At 40.8% G+C, this 26,030-nt stretch overlaps 2 protein-coding genes across 8 annotated transcripts in view; both read left to right on the forward strand.

Moving 5' to 3' along the window:
- The window catches only part of VPS36 (vacuolar protein sorting 36 homolog), a 31,164-nt gene extending 23,120 nt beyond the window's left edge, over positions 1-8,044 (forward strand). For both annotated transcript variants that reach the window (XM_084879441.1, XM_084879442.1), the window contains exons 10-14: positions 1,132-1,197; positions 3,331-3,395; positions 4,180-4,264; positions 5,467-5,543; positions 5,624-8,044. In XM_084879441.1, coding sequence (XP_084735567.1) covers positions 1,132-1,197; positions 3,331-3,395; positions 4,180-4,264; positions 5,467-5,543; positions 5,624-5,717 — 387 coding nt within the window. In that variant the 3' untranslated portion in view covers positions 5,718-8,044. The remainder of the gene's footprint in view (positions 1-1,131; positions 1,198-3,330; positions 3,396-4,179; positions 4,265-5,466; positions 5,544-5,623) is intronic.
- THSD1 (thrombospondin type 1 domain containing 1) overlaps positions 1-26,030 on the forward strand; it is a 169,733-nt gene that overhangs the window by 111,336 nt on the left and 32,367 nt on the right. Inside the window, exons 1-3 of one of the 6 annotated variants that reach the window (XM_084879359.1) lie at positions 11,824-11,960; positions 15,424-15,602; positions 21,872-22,837. In XM_084879359.1, coding sequence (XP_084735485.1) covers positions 15,545-15,602; positions 21,872-22,837 — 1,024 coding nt within the window. In that variant the 5' untranslated portion in view covers positions 11,824-11,960; positions 15,424-15,544. Of the gene's footprint in view, positions 1-11,823; positions 11,961-14,074; positions 15,603-21,871; positions 22,838-26,030 lie in introns of those variants that run through there. The other 5 variants (XM_084879357.1, XM_084879358.1, XM_084879356.1 and 2 more) reach the window with 5 other exon arrangements.

The following is a 26,030-nucleotide window of genomic DNA, read 5'->3' on the forward strand; positions in this document are numbered from 1 at the left end:
ATCGATCAGCTGCCTCTTGCACACCCCCTACTGGGGATATGCCCGCAACCAAGGTACATGCCCTTGACGGGAATCGAATCCTGGACCCTTCAGTCCCCAAGCCGACGCTCTATCCATTGAGCCAAACCGGTCTTGGCTGATAAGAATATTTCATAAAGTTTGTGCATTTTCATCAGGAGGTACATTTCTGATTGTCTTTTCTTTATGATGTTAGCAGCCATTAACAGTCTTTATCTACATTATTATTTCACTAGAGGCCTGGTGCACGTAATTCGTGCAGTTGGGGGTGCTCCCTCAGCCCAGCCTGTGCCCTCTCACAGTCTGGGAGCCCCGCGATCAATCGCCTGGCAGAGGGAGGCCCTGCCCACCCACTACAGCGCTGCCGCCAGGTAGCCTGGGCCTCCCTCTTTGGGGCGATTGATCACTGGGCTCTATCATCAATTGCCCCAAAGAGGTGGGCCCTGCCCACCTGGCTGGGGTTCCACAATGGATTGCCCCCTCAGAGGGAGGCCCACCTGCCTGCCATAGCCTGCTGGTTGGTGGCCTGGGCCTCCCTCTTTGGGGCAATTGTGGAGGCCCGGCCCCCCCCCCGCCATTGATTGATTGCCCTATGGACTGGTGGCCTGGAACTCCCTCTGCAGGGCGATCATGGGGTGATGGCCGGGCCCCCAATCAGTTTCATTGCACTGTCTTGGCTGGCCTGGCACCAGCGGGTGTCATAGCGTGATCATCCAGAAGGTCGTCTGGGTGGTCGTTCTGTAGTTCAGCTGTTCAGTCGATTTGCATCTTATGCTTTTATTATTATAGTCTAGGAATAGAAAATGGAGATATTCTTACTCAGTTCTATAGTTTCATTGTTTATTAGCTAGAACAACTTAAAACACTTTTGAAACATGGTGGAGAGACTTTTTTCATTTAAGTAAATGTGAAAAGAGTAATAATGTCATTAAAGACTAGATATTGAATTTAAATGTCTCGTGGTATCTAAGTTCTCCTGTGTGTAAATAGTATAAAGCTTCTTAAGAAATTTTATAATTTCCAGTTTTACTCTGATTATGATTTCTAAGAAATGCTAAATGGTGCTAATTATAATATAATACTTTTAAAATTTTCATTATTTTATTTTAATAGGAACGAGGGGGTATAATGTCACTCACGGAGGTGTACTGTTTAGTAAACCGAGCTCGAGGAATGGAAGTAAGCATAGAATATTTAGATTGCTTCTTTAAAAATCTAAATATAGACTTTCTTAATATAATACAAATTTCCCTACAATGAATACAATTTGAGGAAGGGTTGTGACTATCAAAACTATTTTGAGAAAAAGTATGGTGCAGTGAAAGAACCACTCTGTGATCTGGAGGTGGATTTTGTTCCCGGTTTTGCTGATGAACTTGAGTAGCTTACTTAACCTCTCAAACTCAGTTTTTCTACCCTTTCTACCCTTTGGACTGACTGACAGCTTTCAGCTCTAATAGTCTGCTTGTGTTGTGATTAATAAGTTGGCCATGATGCCCTTTCTCTGGGATAATTAGCTGTCTGACTTAATTGGGGTGGATACAGAGTGCCCGTAGATGACAGGGACAGCTGCCATGTCCTTTGGTGTGAATCAGCTGAGGCTATTCTTCAACTTTCATTGACCCTTCACACTCAGGTGTCCTTGGCCTCCAAGCTTCTGTCCGTGCACCCCTTATGCCTTCACAGTCAAACACAGTTTTGTGGTGTCAAAGGTTTGCTCTGTCTTTCCAGTGTTCACCCCTGACTCACAAATTAAGCCTATGCTCTTTTTATTTGAATAGTCATAACTGCCATTTGGTGAGTACGGTACTTACTACCTACCAGGCACTCTGCACTTTACCTCATTTATCCTCCCAGTAACTCGGGGAGGCAGCTACTTTTACTATCCCAATCTGGTGGTAACATGGGGTGAGGAAATTGAGGCTTAGAAAGATTAAATAATTTTACATAGGTTGCACCTGGAAACTGATTTTTAAAAAAAAATATATTTTATTGATTTTTTACAGAGAGGAAGGGAGAGGGATAGAGAGCTAGAAACATCAACCAGCTGCCTCCTGCACAGCCCTTATCAGGGATGTGCCCGCAACCAATGTATATGCCCTTGACTGGAATCGAACCTGGAACCTTCCAGTCCGCAGACCAATGCTCTTCCACTGAGCCAAACTGGTTTCGGCATGGAGACTGATTTGATAGGGTTTGGACCCAGGCTGGGCTGGCTCCATAGCCGTTCTGTGTGACTTAAAGCTGTGTTTGTCAACCACCACACGGCTCCACGGTCTGGAAGGGTAGCGACGAGCTAGCCACCTGTGATGACTGTGAACTTAAAATGTAGTGAACCCAAATTGATGTAAGTGTAAATTACACATCTCATTTAGAAGACAGTACAGAATAAAGAAATCTTAAATATATGATTAAAAATTTTTGTATCGATTTTACAGGGTGGGGCAGAAGTAGGCTTCCAGTTGTGAATATGCAAAACACAGTTTATTCTTGTACTGGAGGCCCGGTGCACGAATTCGTGCGCCAGTGGAGTCCCTCAGCCTGGCCTGTGGAATCAGGTCGAAACTGGCTCTCTGACATCCCCCGAGGGGTCCTGGATTGTGAGAGGGTGCAGGCCAGGCTGAGGGACCCCACTGGTGCACAATCGGGAGGGATGCAGGAGGTTGGCCAGCCAGGGAGGGCTCCAGGACGCGTCCAGCTAGTCTCGCTCAGTTCCAATTGGCCTGACTCCAGCAGCAAGGTAACCTACCAGAGTGTCTGCCCCCTGGCGGTCAGTGCACATCATAGTGACTGGTTGATTGGTCGACTGTCTGCCCCCTGGTGGTCAGTGCACGTCATAGCAAGCAGTTGAGTGGCCTTAGCATATCATTAGCATATTACTCTTTGATTGGTTGATTGAATGACTGGATACTTAACATATTAGGCTTTTATTATATAGGATTATTATTTATTGCATTATTTTTTCATATGAACAACTGCAAATCTTTTGCCCCACTCTGTATACTGAATTTTTGATCTATTGGGTATATATGTGTTAAAATTAAATTAACCCGTTTTAATTTTTTTAATATGGCTACTATAAAATTTAAAATTATATATATGACTTTACCTTCTGCTTCTGTTGACTATCACTGCTTTAATGAATAGAAGTTTTTGCAACTTTGTTAATTTTTTGCTTTGTAGTGATTAAGCCACCTAAAATTCTTGATAAATGATAATTTTAAAAATTTCTCTTGTTTTAGTGGTCGTTATAATTTTATAGCATCACTCTATTAATTTGCAGTGTAAACTGGATTTTTTTCTCCCCATTAGTTGCTCTCACCAGAAGATTTAGTGAATGCATGCAAGATGCTGGAAGCTCTGAAATTACCTCTCAGGTAAAAGAATCTCTGCAGGAAGTTTGCCAACTATAGATAGGAAACTATCTGCACTAATTAGATAGGAAAGCCCTGCCAGGTCTGCCATCCTGTGGGGTGAGCCAACATTTTGCCCCTCTTGAAATTCTGTGTTAACAGAATTCACTTGGCACCACAAGCACCTCCGTCATCCTGGCTTCCATCCTGTGCATGGCCTGAGGCGGGTAGTAATCCAGCTCCGGTCGTTTTGGCGCAGTGAGATAAGAATGTGGGCTCTTCCCATGAGGTCAGAGTAACTAGCTCCTCTTCCCTTAGACTTTCTGTGTTTGTCTCTGGAGACCCAGAAGTACAATACAGATGTTCAGAATTGTATTTTCCTTATCTTCATGGTTAAAAAAAATTAGCCAGAGATGTACTGCGTAGTGAATATCATTGTAATAACTATGCATGGTGCCAGGTGGGTACTAGAATTATCAGGTGATAACTTCATAAATTATATAATTCTCTAATCACTACATTGTACATATGAAACTAATATGAAATAATATTGAATGTTAACTATAATTGGAAAATAAAAATTGAAAAAAATAGCCAGATATGTATTTTTTTTTAAGTATGTAGGTAATAGTTTATTCATGAGCTTTATAATTATGCCATGGTTGCTTGTGATTGTTAAGTTTCAAATGATGTTTTGTGTTAATATTGCCTCATACCTGGGCATAAAAGAAGGTGAATAATATTGTGCCTCCTTAGTGGTTGAAGATCCTACATATTCACAGCTTTGTTCTCCCGCCTGCTGTTTTAGGCTCCGAGTTTTTGACAGTGGCGTCATGGTAATTGAGCTTCAGTCCCACAAGGAAGAGGAAATGGTGGCCTCAGCCTTGGAGACAGTATGTGAACCCGGTTTCCTCTGGTCATAGGGCTTGCTGTGAGGACCCAAATGTCTAGCAACTTGAGAAACAGGATTTCCTTTCGAACTTAACTTTACTAAAAAGTAGTGTTTGTTGGCCCAGTTAAAAATGGTTTATCATTAACAATGAATAAATATTAATCATAATTATTCTCTGAAAGCTTTTTTTGAATTGTACTAATGCTCAAAACATCTTACAGGAAAAGAGAATTAGAATTAATGAGGTGTTTTCTTTTTGTTTGAAGCTATCTTAAGAACAGGTTTTTTAACTTTGTTATTCAGAATGTTATCCACAATAGAACTTTTACTTTTAGTAGCAATTACATAAGTAGCATTACAAACATCAAAAGTTGTTTTATGAAATAATTGTTTCAAAAATATGAAAAGCATCTGTAGTTTAGATGGATTTTATGGCCAGACTGCTATTACTCATCATGGTATTTGACCTATTACTACCTTCATAGTCTCTATGGTGAGCCTGTATAATTTGAATAGCTTATACTTATTATACTTTTCAATTTAAATTACATGAAAATACCTGAGACTATAGGTATTCTGACCACATATTTAAAACTAAACCAAGCTGAAACTGGTTTGGCTCAGTGGATAGAGCATCAGCCTGCGGACTGAAAGATCCCAGGTTCGATTCCAGTCAGGGGCATGTACCTTGGTTGCGGGCACATCCCCAGTGGCGGGGTGTGTGTGTGTGTGTGTGTGTGTGTGTGTGTGTGCAGGAGGCAGCTGATCGATGTTTCTGGCTCTCTATCCCTCTCTCTTTGTCTCTGTAAAAAAATCAATAAAATACATTAAAAAAAAAAACCCACAAAAAACTAAACTGATATATAAAGAAGGTTCTTCACTGGATTGTGTAATATGAATTCAATTAGAATTTGTTATATGTTCCTTTTCAGAATATCAGAAATTTTTTTTAGACTTTAGTATAGTGCCTTGATTATATTTTAGAGGGTTTTATATTTTAGCCTCTACTTTTTTTGGTCTGGATCCTTCAGCTTTTATAGAATTAAACATTAGTGCAGGCTTAGTTCTATAGTGGATATTTTTTGGATTTTAGTAGAAAATTCAGTAAATTATTTCCTGAGTATAGCTGGTAGAAATTCTTTCTAGGTTAGTACCTTGGTGGTCTAAATTATGACATTTTATTTTGCTGTGTGTTTCTGTAAGGTTTCAGAAAAGGGATCCCTAACATCAGAAGAGTTTGCCAAGCTTGTGGGAATGTCTGTCCTGCTGGCTAAAGAAAGGTAAGTAAGGGCCTTACTCTTTGTTACAACTTGTGTTTCTGAATGGACAGGTGATTGTGGTTTTCTCCCTTGATTCCTAGGTTGCTGCTTGCAGAGAAGATGGGCCATCTTTGCCGAGACGACTCAGTGGAAGGCTTGCGGTTTTACCCAAATTTATTTATGACGCAGAGCTAAGTTTTTTTTTGTATTTGAAATACTTTTTATCCATGTACTTGCATCATGTACAGGTTGTATGATACTGAGCTAAGAGTAAACTCTGATAAACTGAGAATTTGCTGGAACTGTAAAACCCTTTTAATTTCTTCCTAATATTATGGGATAGGAAGTTGATTTAGGATGAATATAGGAAAATACAGAAAAATGAATGCCAAAGTGAATTTAAAATCATGCTACACTTGTATAGAACCCTCATAGTTTAACTTGAAATATAGTGGATTTTAACCTGATCATCAAATCTAACTATTTAGTTCATGGGGGAAGGAAAGAGAAGCTGCATGTTTAGACAGGTTAGTTCGTTATTTTGGTGTGACTAAAATTCACTGAATTAAAAATAAGTGAAGTTTTTGTTCAGTTGGGAGGTTTTCATGACCTGACAGTGTAGTTTAAGAACCTGACAACATTGAAGCAAAATACCAAACTGCCGATGCTGTGGGAGGCTCCTTCGAGGGGCTTTTATTAGAAACAGTCATAACGTGTCTTCAACAGACAAATAAAGCACCTTAAAAAAAGGAGAGAATTGTATCTGACTCACATATATATTATCTAACTAGTTGTTTTTTTAAGTGATGATTTCATGCCTGACATTTAAAGAATGCAACTATGTCATTTTGTTTAAAAAATGCTATGGATCTTGAAACTGAATTAAAGAGCTGTATAGACATGCCCAGAGATATGATTACAAATTTGGGAAGTAGATGGCTCAGGAACATAAAAGTGGAAAAATAATATGTCTCCTTTTCTTTCCCTTAGGAGTTTCACACTGAACTTTAAAAATCTGCCTATCATATTCTAGCAGTATTTTTTCTTTACATGATAAGTTGTGTGGAGGAACTTTCCTGCTAAAAAGTATTACTGAGGTAACAAAAACTGGATAGTGCTGAGTTTAGATTGCTTGAGTGTTAAGTGCACTCCCTGACTTCCTATGTTCCAGCTCTATAGCATACCGTGTGCTGGGATTACCTCACACTCAGGGACCAGCAGGCAGAGGAGACCCTCATTCTGAGGCTGAGTCAGAAGTGGAAGGCAGTGATGATTTCCGGCCAAGCATCCAGGGGGATAGTGTCTGTGTTGAGGGAACCATTGAGACCAGAGGAGCAGTACCCAGGCTCACACTCTCAGATGTTCTCAGTGAGGTGAGGGCCATGCCAGAGGCTGCTTCAGGCGCAGGGATCCTCGGCTGCAGACCCAGGAATCCCTCCAAGTGCAGCCAGAGTCAGTCCGATTCCTCCCAGAAAAGTGGCTGTCGCAGCTTCACATCCTCCAGTGTCGGGAATGTTGTGCCTGAGGCATCATTCCTTCCTCTTCTTTTTCCAAATCTGTCACTGATTCTAAATTGTGATGACAGGTCCCCTAGTTCCTCCATTGCTCAGCCTCGGCTTTGTTTTGGGGGAAATTCAATGTCTTTCAGGCCATTGTGTAAGCTTGTTTGTACATCACTCCTCTTGGCTGCACAGCTAACGCTGAGCTACTGCGGCCTAGCTCTAATGCTGTGGATGTATTACAGCAAACTCCCATAATTCAGCCTATTTATTTACATTAGTGTGACAACACGTTAACAAAAATGGAGCAGTCGGAATTGGATACAGTGAACTAAAGAGGCAGTAAAGTGACATATGAATATATTTTGCCAAAACCCAAAACCAAACCAAATGTGATTGCCTTCACTGTTAATATTTTTTTTTGTTAAACTTTATATGAAGATATTTTTTTCCATTGATTGTTTTCTCTTTTAGAGAGAGTAGAAGGGAGAAAGGGTTGAGGGGGATGGGGTGGAGAGACCGAGAGATAGAGACATTGATTGGTTTTCTTCCATATGTGCCCTGAGCAGTCTGGGAATTGAACCTATGACCCTTTGGTGTGGGGCCGATGCTCTTAATCACTGAGCCAAACCAGCCAGGGCAGCATTGTTTTATTCTTAACGTGGGCATTCTTCACATTTTCCATACCTCAGTATATATTTTTTTATCTTTTTCTTTTTTTGTCAAATAAGGTGTTATTTTGGTCCTCTATTAGTAGAGGTTATGTTTAAATACAACCAATCGGGTCCTAAGTGCAAAAAAGTTCTGTCTTGGTGCTTATCACTGGTATAATTACTGTTTTTGCTTTCCTAACTTTGCTCTTAGGAGCATTAATCTGTTAGTAGCTTTATGGTAATGGAATATTTCTAGTCACATACTGTCCAAAAATTTTTTACATTGTACAAGTAAAGATTGTTTTTGGTGTTAAATGAGTGGTATTAATGTATATAAAGTTATTGCAAAATTAAAAATGATTTTTCTTAACTTGGTGTCTTTTAAATACTTTGGAAAATATATGAAAATCATAAACCTTTAATTAGAATAAGCTCTTACTATTTTAGTTTGTTTTATAAGAATGGAAAATGGCTCATGAACTTTTAAAAAAATATTCTTGATGTAAATTCCACCATTGATTGACCAGGTGTATTCATGTGAATGTGTTATATCTTGTTTGCTGTCATCAGACTAATATGACCAGATATAGATTCATCATGTCATTATTCTCATACTCATCTGCTTAAAATGATTCTCCTTTGCCCAACAATCTCAGAGTTTTCATCTTGGAGTAGTAGAGTCACAACTTACTGGGTGGTTAGATTTTAAAGACTGTGCCTAAGTAGGAAATCGAACATGCTCAAAATGATCCTTGAAAATCTCTTAAATGCCAATAAAGTTCTACATATAGTCTTACATTAGAATCCCTGTAGTGATATCTGGGTATGAATATTTTATGAATATGGTAAGTACAATATATAAGAAAAACTACATATCAGCAGTAGACCTTTATAGCACCAATAATTGAACTGTTAAATGTGTTTGTCTCCTTTTTTTCTGCGAGGTATGGTTGAATTTATGCATATTTATTGCTTATCCCTTCCCTTATGATAGATCTAGAATATTAGCTCCACAAGGGCAAAGATTTTGATCTGGTTTGTTCATGAGCCTAGAACAGGGCCTGGCACATAGTAAGTACTCAATAAATATGTATTGAACGAATGAGCTCTGATGCATTTACCTATTAAAATTTGGCTTCACTTTACCCTACTTCATCTCCCATTCAATTCGATTAAGGAAACATTTTTCCATACATACCAACTTAGTGTGGGGAACTTTGTGGGCCACTGGTGGTTGTGGTGGTGGGATACAAAGAGTGAGTAAGATAGAGCTCTTGCCCTTAAGAGGGTGGCCCATTTGGGGAAATGGATGTGAGCAAACTTACTTGAGCATGGAATGAAGTGAGTGCCACGGAAGGGCACAGGTGCCATGCGTGGAAGACAGTGGAGGAGCTCTTCGCTCTCATGGAGGAATCTGAAAAGGCCTGTGGGCGAGGACGAGCTTGGTAAACGGGGCTCACAGGACCAGTGGGTGGAAGGTCAAGGGAACAGCATGAGGTGTGCCCCTTCCTGGTTCTGGGATGAATTCCCCTTGTCTGTCCAAACTTCTTTTATTACTTCTTCCCACCCCCTCCCACCCCCCCATTCTCATTAATCAATCCCATGTGCTCTCAAAAATTTTGTTTCCAGCCGAAACCGGTTTGGCTCAGTGGATAGAGCATCGGCCTGCGGACTGAAAGGTCCTGGGTTCGATTCCGGTCAAGGACATATACCTTGGTTGTGGGCACATCCCCAGTCAGAGATGTGCAAGAGGCAGCTGATCGATGATTCTCTCTTATTGATGTTTCTAACTATCCCTCTCTCTTCCTCTCTGTAAAAAAAATCAATAAAATATATTTAAAAAAATTTGTTTCCAGTACACAACTCTACTATTTCTAAATTCCATAAGAATATTTACTTGACTATATTTTGTATTGTTCTCTATTATGCCATTAGAAAATAGAGAAATTGGGTTCTTTAAGGACTGTCATATAGCACTTATTTTGAATTCCTACTGGTCTAAGCCAATAATTATACATGGTATTGTCCTAGTTAAACTATTAACTGAACTGTGGTTTTGGATTATAATGTGTTGACTTGCAAACCTAAATCTTCGCCCTTTACCCAGTCCCCAAGAGGCTTCTCAGCCTATCTGAGACACACTCTGTCTTACTCAAATTTTATAATATGGACCATATCCATGATGCTGGATTACTCCAGAAAAGTCAGGTTAACACATATGTAAGATCTAGTTATTACACAGGAAATTGGGTCTTTGTGTAATTCCTCGTGTCCTGATAATCATGAACTAGTTAAACCTTTTCTCTTAGTATTACCTAGGGCAAGAAAAGACCTCTCCGTATAAATTGATGTTATTGAGACAATAAATTTTACACAATTTGCTTTGTTAGAGCAGTTGCTGACCCTGAAAGAGAATTGAAGATATCTTGATAGCCAGTTTGTTTTAGTTCATATCCCTGACAAGACCATGCCATTGTTCTTTCGAAAGCTTTTTTTCTTTCATGACTGTTGCCTTCTTTATTTTTGTTAATCCTCACCAGAGGATATTTTTTCCATTGATTTTTAGAAAGAGTGGAAAGGAGGGAGTGGGGAGAGAGAAAGAAACATCAATGTGAGAAAGACACATCAATTGGTTGCCTCCCAAACATGCCCCAACCAAGGGTGGGGGATTGAACCTGCAACCCAGGTATGTGTTCTTGTCTGGGAATTGAACCCACAACCCTTCAGTTCATGGGCCAACACTAACCACTGAGCTGCACTGGTCAGGGCTATGTTGCCTTTTAGAAAAGCTTACACTATCTTAATTGTCCAATAAAGACATTAATATAGTTTGGCAAGAATTCTAATTAAGGCAAAAATGACCAAGTACAGTGATTCAGCCATTTGCCTCTGGATTTAGGTCCTTCCACCCCTCTAAGGGAGGGTGAGTGTCTGAAAGATTAATGCAAAGTGCTTTCTACATGTTTCACTCAGTCACCAAGAAACTTAAATGGAACTGATACTGTATGACTTTTACAGTGGAGGAAAGGAGGCCTTGTCATTTGCCCAAGGTTACAGAGGCAGGGCTGGGGATAGTAATCTCGGCTCTCCAAAGCCGTCTTTCCATTGAGCTTTTTGCTTTTAAAGCTGAAAATGCCAGGGACCTTGGCCTGTAGTTGATTGAAAAGGAATCCCAATTTGAGTTAAATGGATATTGTACTAGTTAATTCTACTGGGAGTGAAAATGAATGATAGCCTTAAAGCCTTTTTTTTTTTTTTTTTTTTTTTTAAGCTTTGGATTTAATTAGTACTGCTAGCATTAGTTATTTGACAAGTACTTAGCAAATTTGGTATCTCTGACAACCTTTGATAATTGTGCTACCTTTTAAAGACTACGTGATGGATTCAAGGATCTGCAAATGCTGTATTTTAAGAATTTTAAAAATTGAGGCAAAATTCACAGATCTTAAATTGAGTAATTTTTGATAAATCCGAGTAGAATATATCTGTCATCACAAAAAGTTCCCTGGCGCTTCTTTCCAATCACCTACTCCCCCTATGCCAGAAGTATGCTGTGATTTCTATTACTCTATTAGTTTTGTCTGTTAAAGAAAACCAAATGGTAAGCGGTGCTGCACATCGTAGTGTACTCAAAACCGCACAGCTGTTGAACAATATGGAACTCAATCCTCTTAAAAAGATCTAATCCTGCAGATCAGTTTTTAAAATGTAAATCTAAAATTAATTCAATAACCAAAGCTGGCTCCTGAGAAAGAAAAACCAATTGCACCTCACCTGAACTGTTTTTAAACTCTTCCACAACATTTGGGAAGCCAAGTATTTGGGGAAACCATGTTTGCAGCCCACCAGTCAGGTCCCTTCAATGGCTCACTGTGCGCCCCCAGGAGAAAGGACCGGGAGAGAGTGATCACATGTGAAGTCCGGAGGCTGCTGGCTGCCCTTAGGGTCCCACCTGCGGGCGGGGTGTGAGCCCCCTGCGGCCCGGGCGGCCCGCGCCTTTCCTGGGGGGTTTCCCGTCCCCGCGGCCGGCGGGGCGCGGGCCGGGAGGATGCGCCGCCCTGGACCCGGGGCGGGCCTCGCTCCGCCACCCCCGCCCTCCGCCCTCCGCCCTCCGCGGGCCGCCCCGCGCCGTCGGGGGCGGGCCCGGGTGGGGCCGCGGGCGCCGGGCGCGGGCAGGTCGCAGTCACGGGCCCGGGCTGCATCGCGCTCCACCTCGTGGCCCCGCGGCTGCCGACCCGCGCCCCTGCACCCCTCGCCTCCGCGCGCCGCTGACCCGCCGCCCCGAGGTAAGAGCCTTCCGCGCCCCGGGGCGCTCCTGCGCCGGGACTCCCGGACCCCGTCCCTCAGTCTTCCCGCGGCCGAAAGCACGGGGGACGCACGGTGCCAGTCCCTCACGCACCCGCTTCTAGGTGCTCAGCCTCCGCCCCGGGCGACAGGCTCTGCGCCCCGGGCCCGGGCACAGGCGCTGCGAGGGGCCGAAGCCGGCTGCGGACTGAGCCAGCACAGTTGAGGCCCCTGAAGAATACGTCTGAGGGATTAAGCGTTTGGGATCAAGTCCGCTCTTTTTCCCCAAAGAAACTCTTTTTGGGGTATAGGCTTTTCAAAACGGTCCTCATTTTAAGAGAGCTTTCTCTGCCTTCACAGGCCCGGCTGTGTTTGCAAGCTTGAACTTGACTTGCGGGCCTTGGGAAGCTGGGTGGATGCAGGGAGCACACCGCTTCCCGGGAAGCTGCATCCAAAGGGTGGGAGGGAGGGACCAGGCAGAGCCCACTGGACTGCGTAGGTGCTAGTGAGTAAAGCCAGTTTACACGAGCTGCTTTGGATTAGGGATTTCCTCCTAATATATATTATTATTATTAGATGTATGCACACACAAACATGTGCGGGTTTATCAGAGGGACAAAATTACTGCTTCTTTTTTGTTTTCCCGTTTATTTATGTATTTATTTATATATCTTTATGAATTTCAGAAAGGAAGGGAGAGAGAGAGAGAGAGAGAGAGAGAGAGAGAGAGGGAGAAAGAGAAATATCAATGATGGGAGTGAATCATTAATTGGTTGCCTCCTGCACTCCCCCTACTGGGGATGGAGCCCACAACCCTGGCATGTGCCCTGGACCGGAAACTAACCAGCGCCTTCTGTCCTTATCCAGCTTTCTGTCCACTGAACCAAACCAGCTAGGGGGTCTTTTCCCCTTTTATTTGTAATAAGCCATCGGTCTCCTGCCCTTTAGCATAATTCATTGTCTTTTTCTGCGACTATGAAGACACTGTGGGGATTATTTTAGCTGGTTCCACCAAAAACATGGAATCTGAGCTTGGTGTGAAACCATTAGCCGTTGAGAATATTCACAACTTCTACCTACCCTGTAGCTGATACATTTAGAATTTGTGAATGCTATATAGAAGTATTTTAAAATGTGTATAAGATATGCTTAAGTTCTTATTTTCTCAAAATGATTCTCAAGTCAAACATTGTAAGAAGCAAGTACTGTATTGGGAACAACACGCTGGGATAAATTGAGCAAGCAAGGCTATCATTTTTTTATTTTTATTTTATTTTTTAATGTAGTGCTTTCCCCCAGCAACTAATTCTGTTTTGGGATGCTCTGTTAAAGTATTCAAATTAGTGGTTGAGCTGGTAAAATTTTAGCATTTATTTTAAGAAGCTTGAGAATACAAAAAAATCTGTATTATGATTTCAGGTAGGATGATTTATTTTTAATTACATTTCTATTCAGTTCTAAATATAGATTATTACACTATTCTAGGTTTTACTGGTCATTTTCTTAAGGAGCAAAATGTGTTATAATCACAAAATCAGTTGTAATTAGAAGCTCTTTTTTTTTTTTTTTTAAATAGTTATAACGGGGAGACAAGCAATTTGGGAAAAACCATTCAGCTTTGGGAGCTGTGGATGCTTGTTTCTCCTGACTTTGGTTGCTAAGTATCGCTGACTAAAAGGAGGCTTTTTAATTGCCCCAAGCCCTATGCTTGCAGGGGACATACATGGTGCTCACTTGCTGTGTCTTTGCCCAAGTTTCTGAGTCCACGCTCAAAAAAAGGATTAAGGTCAAATCTGTGCCTAATTTGAGCAAAATTGAATGCTCTTTTCTTGTTGGTGGTGGGGTGCAGGAAGTCCTAATCATCTGTGTAATTATGTTTTAAATCTCTGCTTTCCTTTAAGGAAGTACAGCACCTATTTCCTTTGTTCAACCAACTCCCTCTATAAGAAAGCTAATAGACACATATCAGTTCTCTTTCTATTGAATTTTTTATTATTCCAATCATTCTCTGTAATTCCATTATTTTTCTATCTTATTTTATGGATATAGCATACTTATATTTGGAATAAAATATATTTATTAAAATTAACTGGATAATGGGAATATGAACATTAAGTAAATATATATTTGGTTATGTTTAGTGGCCCACTTTTACTAGATTCTATAAAAAAAGGGGCACTTAAATGCCCAATATCTTATTCTGCGGTCTAACAGTTGTTTATATTAAAGTGAGTGCCTCCTCTCACAAATCACCCTGAAGCGCAGGCCAACGAGGTCCTTCCTGCTCTCCCAGGTGGTCTGGGAAGATTGCTGCATGAAATCATGTCTCCTGAGGTGTAACAGCAGCAACAAGCATTAGAAGACTGACAGATGATAATAATTGTTATTTCTCTGTTTTCTCTTTAGAGTGACCTAAATAAGGGAAGTCAGGGCCACATGGAGTTCACACTATATTGACTGCTCTGGGCATCTTTTTAAAAAAAAGGTTTTGGTATAGCTCTAGGCATTAAGAAATGAAGCAATTCCGATAACACCCCGAATGTGCAAGGAAGAGAATATGCCCATTTGTGGAAGCAAGGCAGCACCTTTCTGCATAGCATAATGCAAAAAGAAAGTTTGACAAGCATTTAATAAATTTATTAAAATCTAGTAAATCAGTGTGAAATACCAAGCAGATAAATATGTGATGATGTATTATCCAGACTTGTGCCCTAGCTGGTTTGGCTCGGTAGATAAAGTGTCGACCTGCAGATTGAAGGGTCCAGGGTTCGATTCTGGTCAAGAGCACATATCTTGGTTGTAGGCTTGGTCACCTGTGGGAGGCAACCAATGTGTATCTCTCATATCGAGGTTTCTCTCTGTCTCCCTCTCCCTTCCACTCTATCTAAAAATCAATGGGAAAAATACCTTTGGGTGAGGATTAACCACAAAATGATTGGCTATTAGCTTTTTTTTTTTTTTTTTTTTTTTTTTTAAATATATTTTATTGATTTTGTACAGAGAGGAAGGGAGAGAGATAGAGAGTTAGAAACATCGATGAGAGAGAGTCATCGATCAGCTGCCTCTTGCACACCCCCTCCTGGGGATATGCCCGTAACCAAGGTACATGCCCCTGACCGGAATCGAACCCGGGACCCTTCAGTCCCCAAGCCGACGCTCTATCCATTGAGCCAAACCAGTCTCGGCGATTGGCTATTAGCTTTGATGAAGTTAAGAAAATAATAACAAATTCTCCACTTAAAGATGCGCTACAGAGATGTTCTGCAAATATAATCTTGGTGTTGAGCACCTTGAATATTCTTAACAGGTGATTCAAAAGGGAAGTGTATAATTGCATATCATTTCCCCAGTGAAAATGAGTGTCCTTCGTATTTTCTTTTCAGTACCACCTAAGAAGTTTGATTTCTTAGAATGGTTTTTGTAATTTTATAATTACTGTTTTAAGAATGTCATCATTTTTCTGAGGTTCTAATTGCAGGTGTTTTTGAAAAACAAAACAAAACAAAAAACCCCCACAACATTCACAGTTTAGATGTGAGAAAGGACATGAGGAGACCAAAGGAGACCTGGGATTTTGCTGATCAGAATGAAACAAATCTTGAAAGACTTTTCAAATCTATTGCTGGTGATGCTCTGTGACTGTGGTGAGTATTGTGAGTGTACTTAATGCTGTCAGAGCCGATGCAGAAACATCATGGGCAGTTTGTAAATGCACTGATGCTGAGGACCTGCATGAGGAGGCAGGGCAGGGTTTATAATGCAGTACCTTTCAAACTGTGATCCTTGTAACCCTGGGTTCTCTTAAGGTGCTGAATTATGGATTCAAGCTTCACTTTAAATATATTTTTAAATCTTAAAATGATAATAAAAACTCACTTTCAATTTAACAAAATTGGAGACAAGCCTGTTACATGATGTTTTATACATTGGGTTTGATGTAAGATTGCACTTGACAAGAGAGTTTTGCTGCTACATTATCATTGGAACCAATTTGAACTTTCAATCTTTGCCAATTGTATACCTTAGGTAAGTTTTTTTTTTTTAAATAAGTTTTTATTAATTACAGAGAGGAAGAGAGGGGAAGACAGATAGAAACACCAATGATGAGAGAGAATCATGGATTGGCTGCCTCTTGCACGCCCCCTATTGGGCATCACGCTCCGGGCATATGCCTTGACTGAAATTGAATCTGGGATCCTTAAGCTGATGCTCTACCCACTGAGTTAAACCAGCTAGGGCTTTAGTAAATTTTTAAATTTCTTTCAACCTTAGTAATAATATTGACTTCATAATAGTCAAGAATTTGAAACACCTTGAATGGTTGAACATACAGTTGGTGTTTAATGTTAGTTTTCTTGTTTCGATTAAGTATTGAGTTCATTTCTAAGACATGCAACTACTGAACCAGTAGATTCAATAATGCTGGTTTTGATGATTTCCAAATATTTCATCAACATCTAAACAGTTGATGGTGTGAGAGTAGAAGTTGTTTCCATTTTGATGAAAAAAAATATACAAGAGAAGGAGAATCCTGGCTCGTGTAATATCAATGGCACAGCCAGTTAAATGGTCATTTTGTCCAGTGAATCTTCTTACTCAGTAATTTCTTTTTTAATATATTTAATTAAACAAGTTTTTACAGAAAACCTATCTGGGATTCATTTCTTTAAAAGTTATTTATCCCTTCTTAAAAACAGATTGCTCTGTATGTAACAGTCTCATACAATAATTTATAAGTGTCCTTTTTTCATAGTGATAAATAAAGACATAAAATCTTCCATTTAAATAAAGTCTGCAAGGATATTTGTTATTGTCTTTTTAAATTAATTAATTAATTGATTGATTTTTAAGAGAGAGAGGGAAAAAGAGATTTGTTCCACTTATTTATGCATTCATTGTGGATTCTTGTGTGATTCCCTGAGTGGGACTTAAACTCCCAACCTTTGCATATCGGAATGATGCTCTACTCAGCCAGAACCATGTTTATCATTGTTGGGCACAAAACATCTTACTGGAATATAAAAATAAAAATTGAAAGAGCACAAAATAGAGCATACAGCATAGAAGCTGAGTGCACAGGCTACTAAGGGAAGAACAGTTGTATTCATAGGTCTAAGCTTTTATTTCCCCTTCTCTATCTAATGTTGATCAAAATATACCATTACCAATAAGATGGTGTTGTTTTTTTTAAATCCTCAGCTGAGGATATTTTTTACATTGATTTTTAGAGAGAGTGGAAGGAAGGGGGAAGGGGGAAGAAACACTGATGTGAGAGAGAGAGATACCAGGAATACAGCCTGCAATTGAAGTACGTTCCCTTGACCGGAATCAAACCCGTGACCCTTTAGTCTGCTCTATCCACTGAGCCAAACGGGCCAGGGCAGGTTGCTTTTATCTGTTTTTGTTCATCAGTTTATGTTGTTCCTTATATCCATATGAGTGAGATTATGTGATATTTATCTTTCTCCCACATATGAGTGAGATCATGTGATATTTATCTTTCTCCGACTGGCTTATTTTGCTTAGCATAATGCTTTCCAAGTCCATCCATGCTGTTGCAAATGGTAGAAGTTCTTTTTTAAAAAAATAACGGCAGAGTATTCCATTGAATAGATGTACCACAGTTTTTTAATTCACTTATCTGCAGATGGGCACTTAGGCTGTTTCCAAATCTTAGCTATGGTAAATTGTGCTGCTATAAACATAGGGGTACATATGTCCTCTCTGATTGGTTTTTCTGGTTTCTTGGGATATATTCCTAGAAGTGGGGTTACTGGGTTGAATCGGAGTTCCATTTTTAATTGTTTGAGGAATCTCCATACTGTTTTCCACAGTGGCTGCACCAGTTTGCATTCCCACCAGCAGTGCATGAGGGTTCTTTTTTCTCCACATCCTCGCCAGCTCTTGTCTGTTGATTTCTTGATGATAGATTCTGACAGGTGTGAGATGGTACCACACTGTCGTTTTGATTTGTATCTCTCGGATGATTAGTGACTTTGAGCATGTTTTCATATGTCTCTTGGCTTTTTATATGTTCTCATTCAAAAAGTGTCTATTTAGGTCTTTTGGCCATTTTTTGATTGGATTATTTATCTTTCTTTTGTTAAGTTGTATGAATTCCCTGTAAAATTTGGAGATTAAGTCCTTATCTGAGTTAGCATTGGCAAATATGTTCTTGAATACAGTGGGCTTTCTTGTTGTTTTGTTGATGGTTTCTTATGCTGTGCAGAAGCTTTTTATTTTGATGTAGTCCTATTTGTTTTATTTTCTCCTTAGTTTCCAATGCTGTAAGAGCTGTATCAGTAAAGATACTGCTACAACATATGTTTGATATTTTGCTGCCTAAGGAGACTCCTAAGATTTTTATGGCTTCCCATCTTTCATTTAAGTCCTTTAACCATTTTGAGTTTATTTTTGTGTATGGTATAAGTTGGTGTCTAGTTTCATCCCCCCCCCCCCATGTATCTGTTCCCAGCACCATTTATTGAAGAGACTGCCTTGATTCCATTTTATGCTCTTGCCTCCTTTGTCAAATATTAATTGAGCATAATGGCTTGCATCTATTTCTGGGTTCTCTGCTCTGTTCCATTGGTCTATATGTCTGTTCTTGTGCCAGTACCAGACAGTTTTGAGAACTGTGTCTTGGTAATATAGCTTGATATCTGGTATTGTGATCTCTACAACTTTGTTCTTCTTTCCCAGGATTGCTGTGGCTACTCTGAGTCTTTAAAAAAAATTTTTTTTTAATTCTAGATGAATTTTTGGAGAGTTTGTTCTAGGTTTGTGAAATATGCTGTTGGTATTTTAACGGGAATTGCATTGAATCTATAAATTGCTTTGGGTAGTATGGACACTTTAATGATGCTGATTCTACCAATCCATGAACATGGTATGTTCTTCCATTTGTTTATGTCTTCTTCTATCTCTTTTTGTAATGTCTGTAGTTTTCCAAGTACAGGTCTTTTACTTCCTTAATTAAGTATACTCCTAGTTATCTTATTTTTTTTGGTGCAATAGTAAGTGGGATTGTTTTTTAGTTTCTCTTTTTGTGAGTTCATTATTGGTATATAAAAAAGCCATAGATTTCTGGATGTTAATTTTGTGTTCTGCTAAATTGCCAAATTCATTTATTAAGTCTAGTAGCTTTTTGATGGATTCTTTAGGGTTTTCTATGTACAATATCATGTCATCTGCTTCTTTTCCAATTTTAATGCCTTTTATTTCTTCTTCTTGTCCAATTGCTATGGGTAGCATTTTTAGTACTATGTTAAACAGGAGTGGTGAAAGTGGGCATCCCTGTCTTTTTCCTGTTCTTAGGGGAAATGGTTTTAGTTTTTGCCCATTGAGTATGATGTTGGCTATAAGTGTCATATCAGGCTTTTATTATATTGAGGTATGATCCCTCTAGTCCCACATTGCTGAGAATTTTTTTTAAGAAAGGGTGTTAGATTTTTTTTTTTTTTAAATATATATTTTATTGATTTTACACAGAGAGGAATTGAGAGGGACAGAGAGTTAGAAACATCGATGAGAGAGAATCATCGATCAGCTGCCAAGGTACATGCCCTTGACCGCAACCAAGGTACATGCCCTTGACCGAAATCGAACCTGGGACCTTTCAGTCAGCAGGCCGACGCTCTATCCACTGAGCCAAACTGGTCCCGGCAGGGTGTTAGATTTTTGTCAAATGCTTTTTCTGCATTGATTGATATGATTATGTGATTTTTGTCTCTCAATTTGTTTATGTGCTGTATTACATTTATTGATTTGCGGATATTATACCATCCTTGCATCCCTAGAATAAATTCCACTTGCTTATGGTGTACAATCTTTCTAATGTAATGCTGGGTCTGATTTCCTAGAATTTTGTCGAGGATTTTAGCATCTATGTTCATCTAGGATATTGGCCTTTCTTTGTGTCTTTATCTAGTTTCAGAATTAGGGTAATGCTGGCCTCATAGAAACAGCTTAGAAGTACGCCTTCCTCTTGAATTTTTTGGAATAGTCTGAGAACGATAGGTTTTAGTTCTTTTTTGAATGTTTGGTAGAATTCCCCTGTAAAGCTGTCAGGACTAGGGCTTTTATTTGCTGGGAGTTATTTGATAAGTACTGCTTCAGTTTCTTCGGTAGTTATCGGCCTATTCAGGTTCTTTTTATTCTTCCTGATTGCGTTTTAGAAGCTTGTATTTTTCTAAGAATATGTTCATTTCATTGAGGTTGTCCAGCTTGTTGGAGTAGAGTTGTTCATAGTATTTTAATGGTGTATGCCTCTTAGTCTTAATCCAGTGGGCACTGGAGTCTTTTTAGCCAGCTGTACACAAAAAGGTACCAGGTCTGCTATGAACTACCACACAAGCTGCACCAGAATCAGCCACTTTTTGAACCTTAACCTTGAATTGTTTACATCTGAAAGGAAGTAGCCCTCAACTTCTACTTTGACTAAATAAATTAAAAAAACCCCACAACTTTATCCTACTAAGGTTTTCAACAAGTGGTGATCAAGCATTCAGAACTATCCAAGTTTTATATCTTTTCTTTCACCCCATCTTAAGAAATGGAAGAATTGCTGAGCTAATTAAAAGAAAACCACAAAATTTCTATGTGCCAATATATTCATGTGTTGATTCTAAAAATCATTTACTGAGTACATGTAAGGGCAGATTTAAAGACTACCAGCCCAAACAACACACTGAGACCCTTTGGACATATATATGATATAATATGTATATATTATATACTTATGAATATATATAGTAAGATAAATGAATTCATACTTACACATATTGGTTTTCAAACCATAATGGCACTGTAGTTCCTTAAACCTAGAATGGTTTCTTACCCTAGCCATGGCCAGCCAATTGTTACATTGCCAAATTCTGTCTCCTTTGATGAAGTATTTGGATAGGGTTCAAAATAGAAAGAGAGATTCCATGTTTTTTACAGTCTTTAGTTGTTCTTTTTTTTTTTTTTTACATATATGATTGATCCTAACAGAGTAATACCAGTGGGCTGATAATCATCCTATCTGGGGCAATAGCAGTTTTATAATGTCATTAAAATTGCCAAGGACAAACCTAATTGTTTCATAAACTTTCACTCTTTCCTTGGATGACCCATGGAGAACAGTGTCAGCATTTCTTATTTGTCCAAAATTTTCTGCCTCATATAAACCAGGATCAGTTGTTTCTTTACAGTGAAAATGTCCAACAAAATACTTGTCTTGAATACCTGAAAAATAACTTTGAAGTATATTTAGGGTTTGAAATTTTAAGTAACCTAGAGAAGTGTTTATTATACCATTTAAACCAGGCTTTCTCTGCCTTGGCAGGTGTGGCTCAGTTGGCTGAGTGCCATTCCATACACCGAAAGGTCACATGCCCAGGTTGTGGGTCCAGTCTCAATTGGGGTGTACATGGGTGGCAACCAATTTATGTTTCTCTCTCTCAGATTCTCCCTCTCCTTTCCTCTCTAAAATCAATAAGAACACATTAGAAAATAAATAAACCAAGCTTTCTCTGACTTTACTGTAAATCCATCTTCCTCAAATACCTGAACACCAGAATATGATTAAAATGAGAAAAGTGAGGTATTAGATTTTTATCTTGGGAACTGTAAATTGTTACTCTTTCTTTATAAATTTTCATTGCAGACACATTATACTGTTGAATGTTATGAATTCAGAGTATTACTGTTTATTTTAAATATAACCATTAGAGAGGAAGATAAAGGAACAGAGCCATTTTAAAATCGAAACATAGTGCCTACCTCCCAGAATCAGCACTAAGCACCATTTTATGTCATTCTTGCCTCAGTTCAAACTTCTCTTGTGTCTGTAATGATTTTTTTCTTTGATGCCTCCTGTAGTCTGCTCAACCATGCCTTTGTAAAACCCATTCTGGCCATTTCATTTCAGTTCTCGGAGAAGCTGAGTATCTCTTTTTGGGAGAGCCAGGACATGTAGCGCTAAGCAACGCCACCGTGTCTGTGGATTTCCAGTATTTTGATGGCGCTAACGGGACCCTGAGGAATGTATCTGTGCTGTTGCTGGAGGCGAACACCAATCAGACTGTGGCCACCAAATACCTCCTGACCAACCAGTCCCAGGGGACACTTGAGTTTGAATGCTTCTACTTCAAGGAGGCTGGCGACTACTGGTTCACAATGACCCAGGGAGTGACACACAGCAGCCCTCCAGTCCCCTGGTGGGAGAAAGGTGCCTTTCTGAAGGTGGAATGGCCCGTCTTTCAGGTTGATCTGAATAGGACATCCAAAGCAGCGGAAGGCACCTTCCAGGTGGGCCTTTTCACCAGTGAACCACTCTGCCCGTTCCCTGTGGACAAGCCTGGCGTGGTGGTGGAGGTCGTCTTCACCAACAGTCTTCCCGAGGCAGGAACAAGCCAGGAACAGCCCCTGGAGATAAGAAGCACCAAGAGGACAGAACTCGCTCAGAGTCAGTGGGTTGAGTTTGGCTGTGCACCCGTGGGGCCCGAAGCCTACGTCACCGTCGTGCTGAAGCTGTCTGGCCGAGACTCCGTCATCACCTCCGTGGGACCCATTGACCTGGCCCAGAAATTCGGGTACAAGTTGGTGATGGTGCCAGAACTCACGTGTGCGTCCCGGGTGGAGGTGACGGTGCTGCCGCCGCCGTGCATCTTCGTCCAAGGCGTGATCGCTGTCTTCAAGGAGGCCCCATGGCGGCCCGGGGAGAAGAGTGTCCGCCTGGCTGAACACAGACTGACTCTGGGGCAGAGGAGAACAGTGTTCAATTGCACTTTGTTCGACATGGGGAGGAATAAATACTGCTTTGACTTTGGCATTTCAAGCAGAAGCCAGTTTTCTGCAAAGGAGAAGGAGTGCATGCTGATTCAGAGAAATATAGGTTGGTATTGAGATTTAAATTTTTAAAAAATCAAATGAATGCCTTTATGCAGTCAAAATTATTATTTTGAATTTAAGTGAACTTAGTTTTCTGTGAACTATGTCGTCATTTTTATGGGTCACTTCTCATAATGGCACTAAAAAACATTAGCATTACTACATCATAGGGCAAGTCCATGGCAGGTGTGATCAGAGTTCGAAGCTAAATCCCACGCCGTGTTTAGTAACTTGCTAGCTTACTCACCTGAGCTTGTCTTTTCCCTCTTATTTATCTTTCATGATAAGAGTGAAGCCTCTTTAGTGAGATTTCAAAATAAGATTTCTAAAAACTTCAAATTATTAGTTATTTGCACAAGCCCTACCTAATCACAGAGAAGTGGGGCTGTTACAATCCCATCCATACCCCATGCCCTTTTTACATTTCTTTCCCTTTTCCTGGGTGCAGGTCTGGTCTTGGCAAGAGGGTTAACCTGACAGAGACTGTCTGGTTCACTTACATGTTGCTTCTGTCATCATCCCCTCGGAGCTGCATGTCCTTCGACAGCCAAACCTCCATCCAGTCACCTTTGTAACTCCAAGTGTGTCTTCATCCGGCCCACCCACTTCCTCTCCTTAGAGCAGTGGCACTCAACCTTTCTGATGCCGCAGCCCTTTACTACAGTTCCTCTGCTGCCTCCTGCACACCCTCTGCTGGGGATCGAGCCCACAGCCAGGCATGTGCTCTCACCAGGAACTGAATCACGGTCTGTGACCTTCTAGAGCAGGGGTCCTCAAACTTTTTAAAGTGGGGGCCAGATCACGGTCCCTCAGAGAGCTGGAGGGCCGGACTATATGAACTACTAATTCCTACTGTAACACCTCGGCTGCGCTCACTGCCCAAAAAACCTGGCGGGCAGGATCAGACTCCTCTGCGGGCCGCATGTGGCCCGCGGGCCGTAGTTTGAAGACCCCTGTCTAGAGCCACACTGGCTGGGCAGGAAATCACACTCTTACTCTCTTCTTCCTTTTATAGTCCAGGTTCTTGAAAAAGCCATCCATACTTTGGTGCTCATTTCCTCACCTCACATTCACTCTTCACCCCATTCCAAACCCACCACCCAGCCCTGAATAATGCTCTCATTAAAGTAGCCAGTGGATGCCTTCTGGGTCCCCAAATCCCTGGCTGTTTTTTAGTTTGTATCTTCATTGACCTTGAGTCTGTGATGTTTTCACCTCCTGCCTTCTGGCTGTCCTCCATGGTCTCCTTTGCCCGTGGCTTCCACCACCTCCCCTCATCCCTTAAGTGCCAGACTCCTGCTTCTTGTAGTAGGATGTCTCTCTGCATTTCTTACTCTTCACATATGGTAGGCGGTTACTATCCTGATGCTGGTGACATTAGATTGTCATCTCTCTCCTACATCCAAGTGTTTCTGAATAGCTGTCACCCCTCAGATGTCCCTGAGGCACCTCAAAAGCAACATACCTGGAATTACTGGTAAGCTCATCATTCTACCCCCAACCCTGCTCCTCAGTCAGGACTCCACCATCTATCCAATGTTCAAAGCAAAAACCCAGAGTCTTTCTCTCATCTTCCTACAAATAGTTCACTGTGTCCTGTGGATGTTCACTCCTCAAAGAACTTTGAATGTCTGAATCTCTGAGTCTCCCTAGTTTCATTTGACTCCAGTTGGTTTAAGCCTCCATCATCCCTTATCTGCATTCCTGCTACAGATTCCAAAATGGCTCCCCCATCCACCTCCTTCTCTCACTGTAGCCACAGGGGCCGCTGCATTTCCCCTGCTTAAAATCTGTTGTCACCAGCTTGACAGGACCCCCAGGATAGGCCCAGACTGCCCACCCTACAGTCACAGAGAGCTGGAGCCTGGGACAGCCTCACCCCACCTTAACCTGATTAAAATTAACCCATCCCCCAAGTCTCCGCTTGGGTTACTCCTTCTCAACCCAGACTAGTGAAATTGCCGTGCTGTAAGCTGGCACACCATTCTCAATGTTTCTCATGGCATTATCATTTCTGTTATTGCTGTTCAAGGTCTTCCTTCCCCTGACACCCCCACCCCTCCTCCAATTAGGGACGCTCATGTGGTGGCAAAAGCCAACCTGTGCTGCCATGAAGGGCTTTATGATCTTTATTTGGCTCGCTTAGTATGCCTGGCACATTAGCAGGTGCTTAATACATGTTTCTTAAAGTAAAAATTGAACTCAGATGTGGCTAGTCTCACATTAGTAGGAAAACAATTATGTCAAACTCATTAAAAAGAACTCAAGATATGCTTGCCTTTTCAGAAGTTACTTGTTAGGAGAGAGAAAAAAATGCTAATTTACTGAATTTAATGGAAACAAACCAAGGGGAGTAAAGGCATTTGGCCATTTGATAAAAGGCATTGGACGTCTACTTGGTTGGTTCTCCCAGCTGCTGAGTTTCCCCCAGATACTCCCACTCAATGTCTAAAAACTGGGGTGTGTGTAGGTGTGTGTGTGCGTGTGGGGGGGCGATGAGGGGGGGCAGACACTGGGAAGAGAGAGAATAGGAAGTAGTTCTCTCAGCATCCATGCTAAGAGTGGTCGGGGCTCCCCTGTGGGGCTGTAGCCACCAGATACAACTGGAAGCAGAACCTGGAAGGGCTAAATGATCCCGGAGACCCCAGTAGTGGCTCTGACTCTGGCTGATCAGTGAAACTTATGCTAGTGATAGGAACCTCCATGTCTTCCCATGGTTTTAGTATAAAAATGTTTGATTGAATCAAGTTCTCATAATAATTTTCCATTTCAATTGACAGCTCTCAACAGTAAAGACTGCCTTTTGTTGTTGTTGTTAATCCTCACTCAAGGATATTTTTTTCTTTTTAAAAAAATTATTTTTAATTTTTAAAATTTTTATTGTTGAAGGTATTACCTATGTCCACTCCCCTCCCATTAACCCCTAATTGTCCTGCCTCAGGCTTTCACCACCTCATTGTCCTTGCCCATGGGTTATGCATATGTACATACAAGGTCTTTGGTTGATTACCTCCCACCCACCCACTCTCCCTGCCTTCCCTCTGACATTCCACATTCTGTTCCATGCTTCCATGTCTCTGGATGCTCTCTGTCCATCTGTTTGTTACTTAGATTCCACATATAAGTGAGATCATGTGGTACTTGTCTTTCTCTGACTGGCTCATTTCGCTTAGCATAATACTCTCCAGGTCCCTCCA

The sequence above is a fragment of the Pipistrellus hanaki genome (genome assembly GCF_964339955.1).
Source record: "Pipistrellus hanaki genome assembly, chromosome: 3".
Taxonomy (NCBI): Eukaryota; Metazoa; Chordata; class Mammalia; order Chiroptera; family Vespertilionidae; genus Pipistrellus; species Pipistrellus hanaki.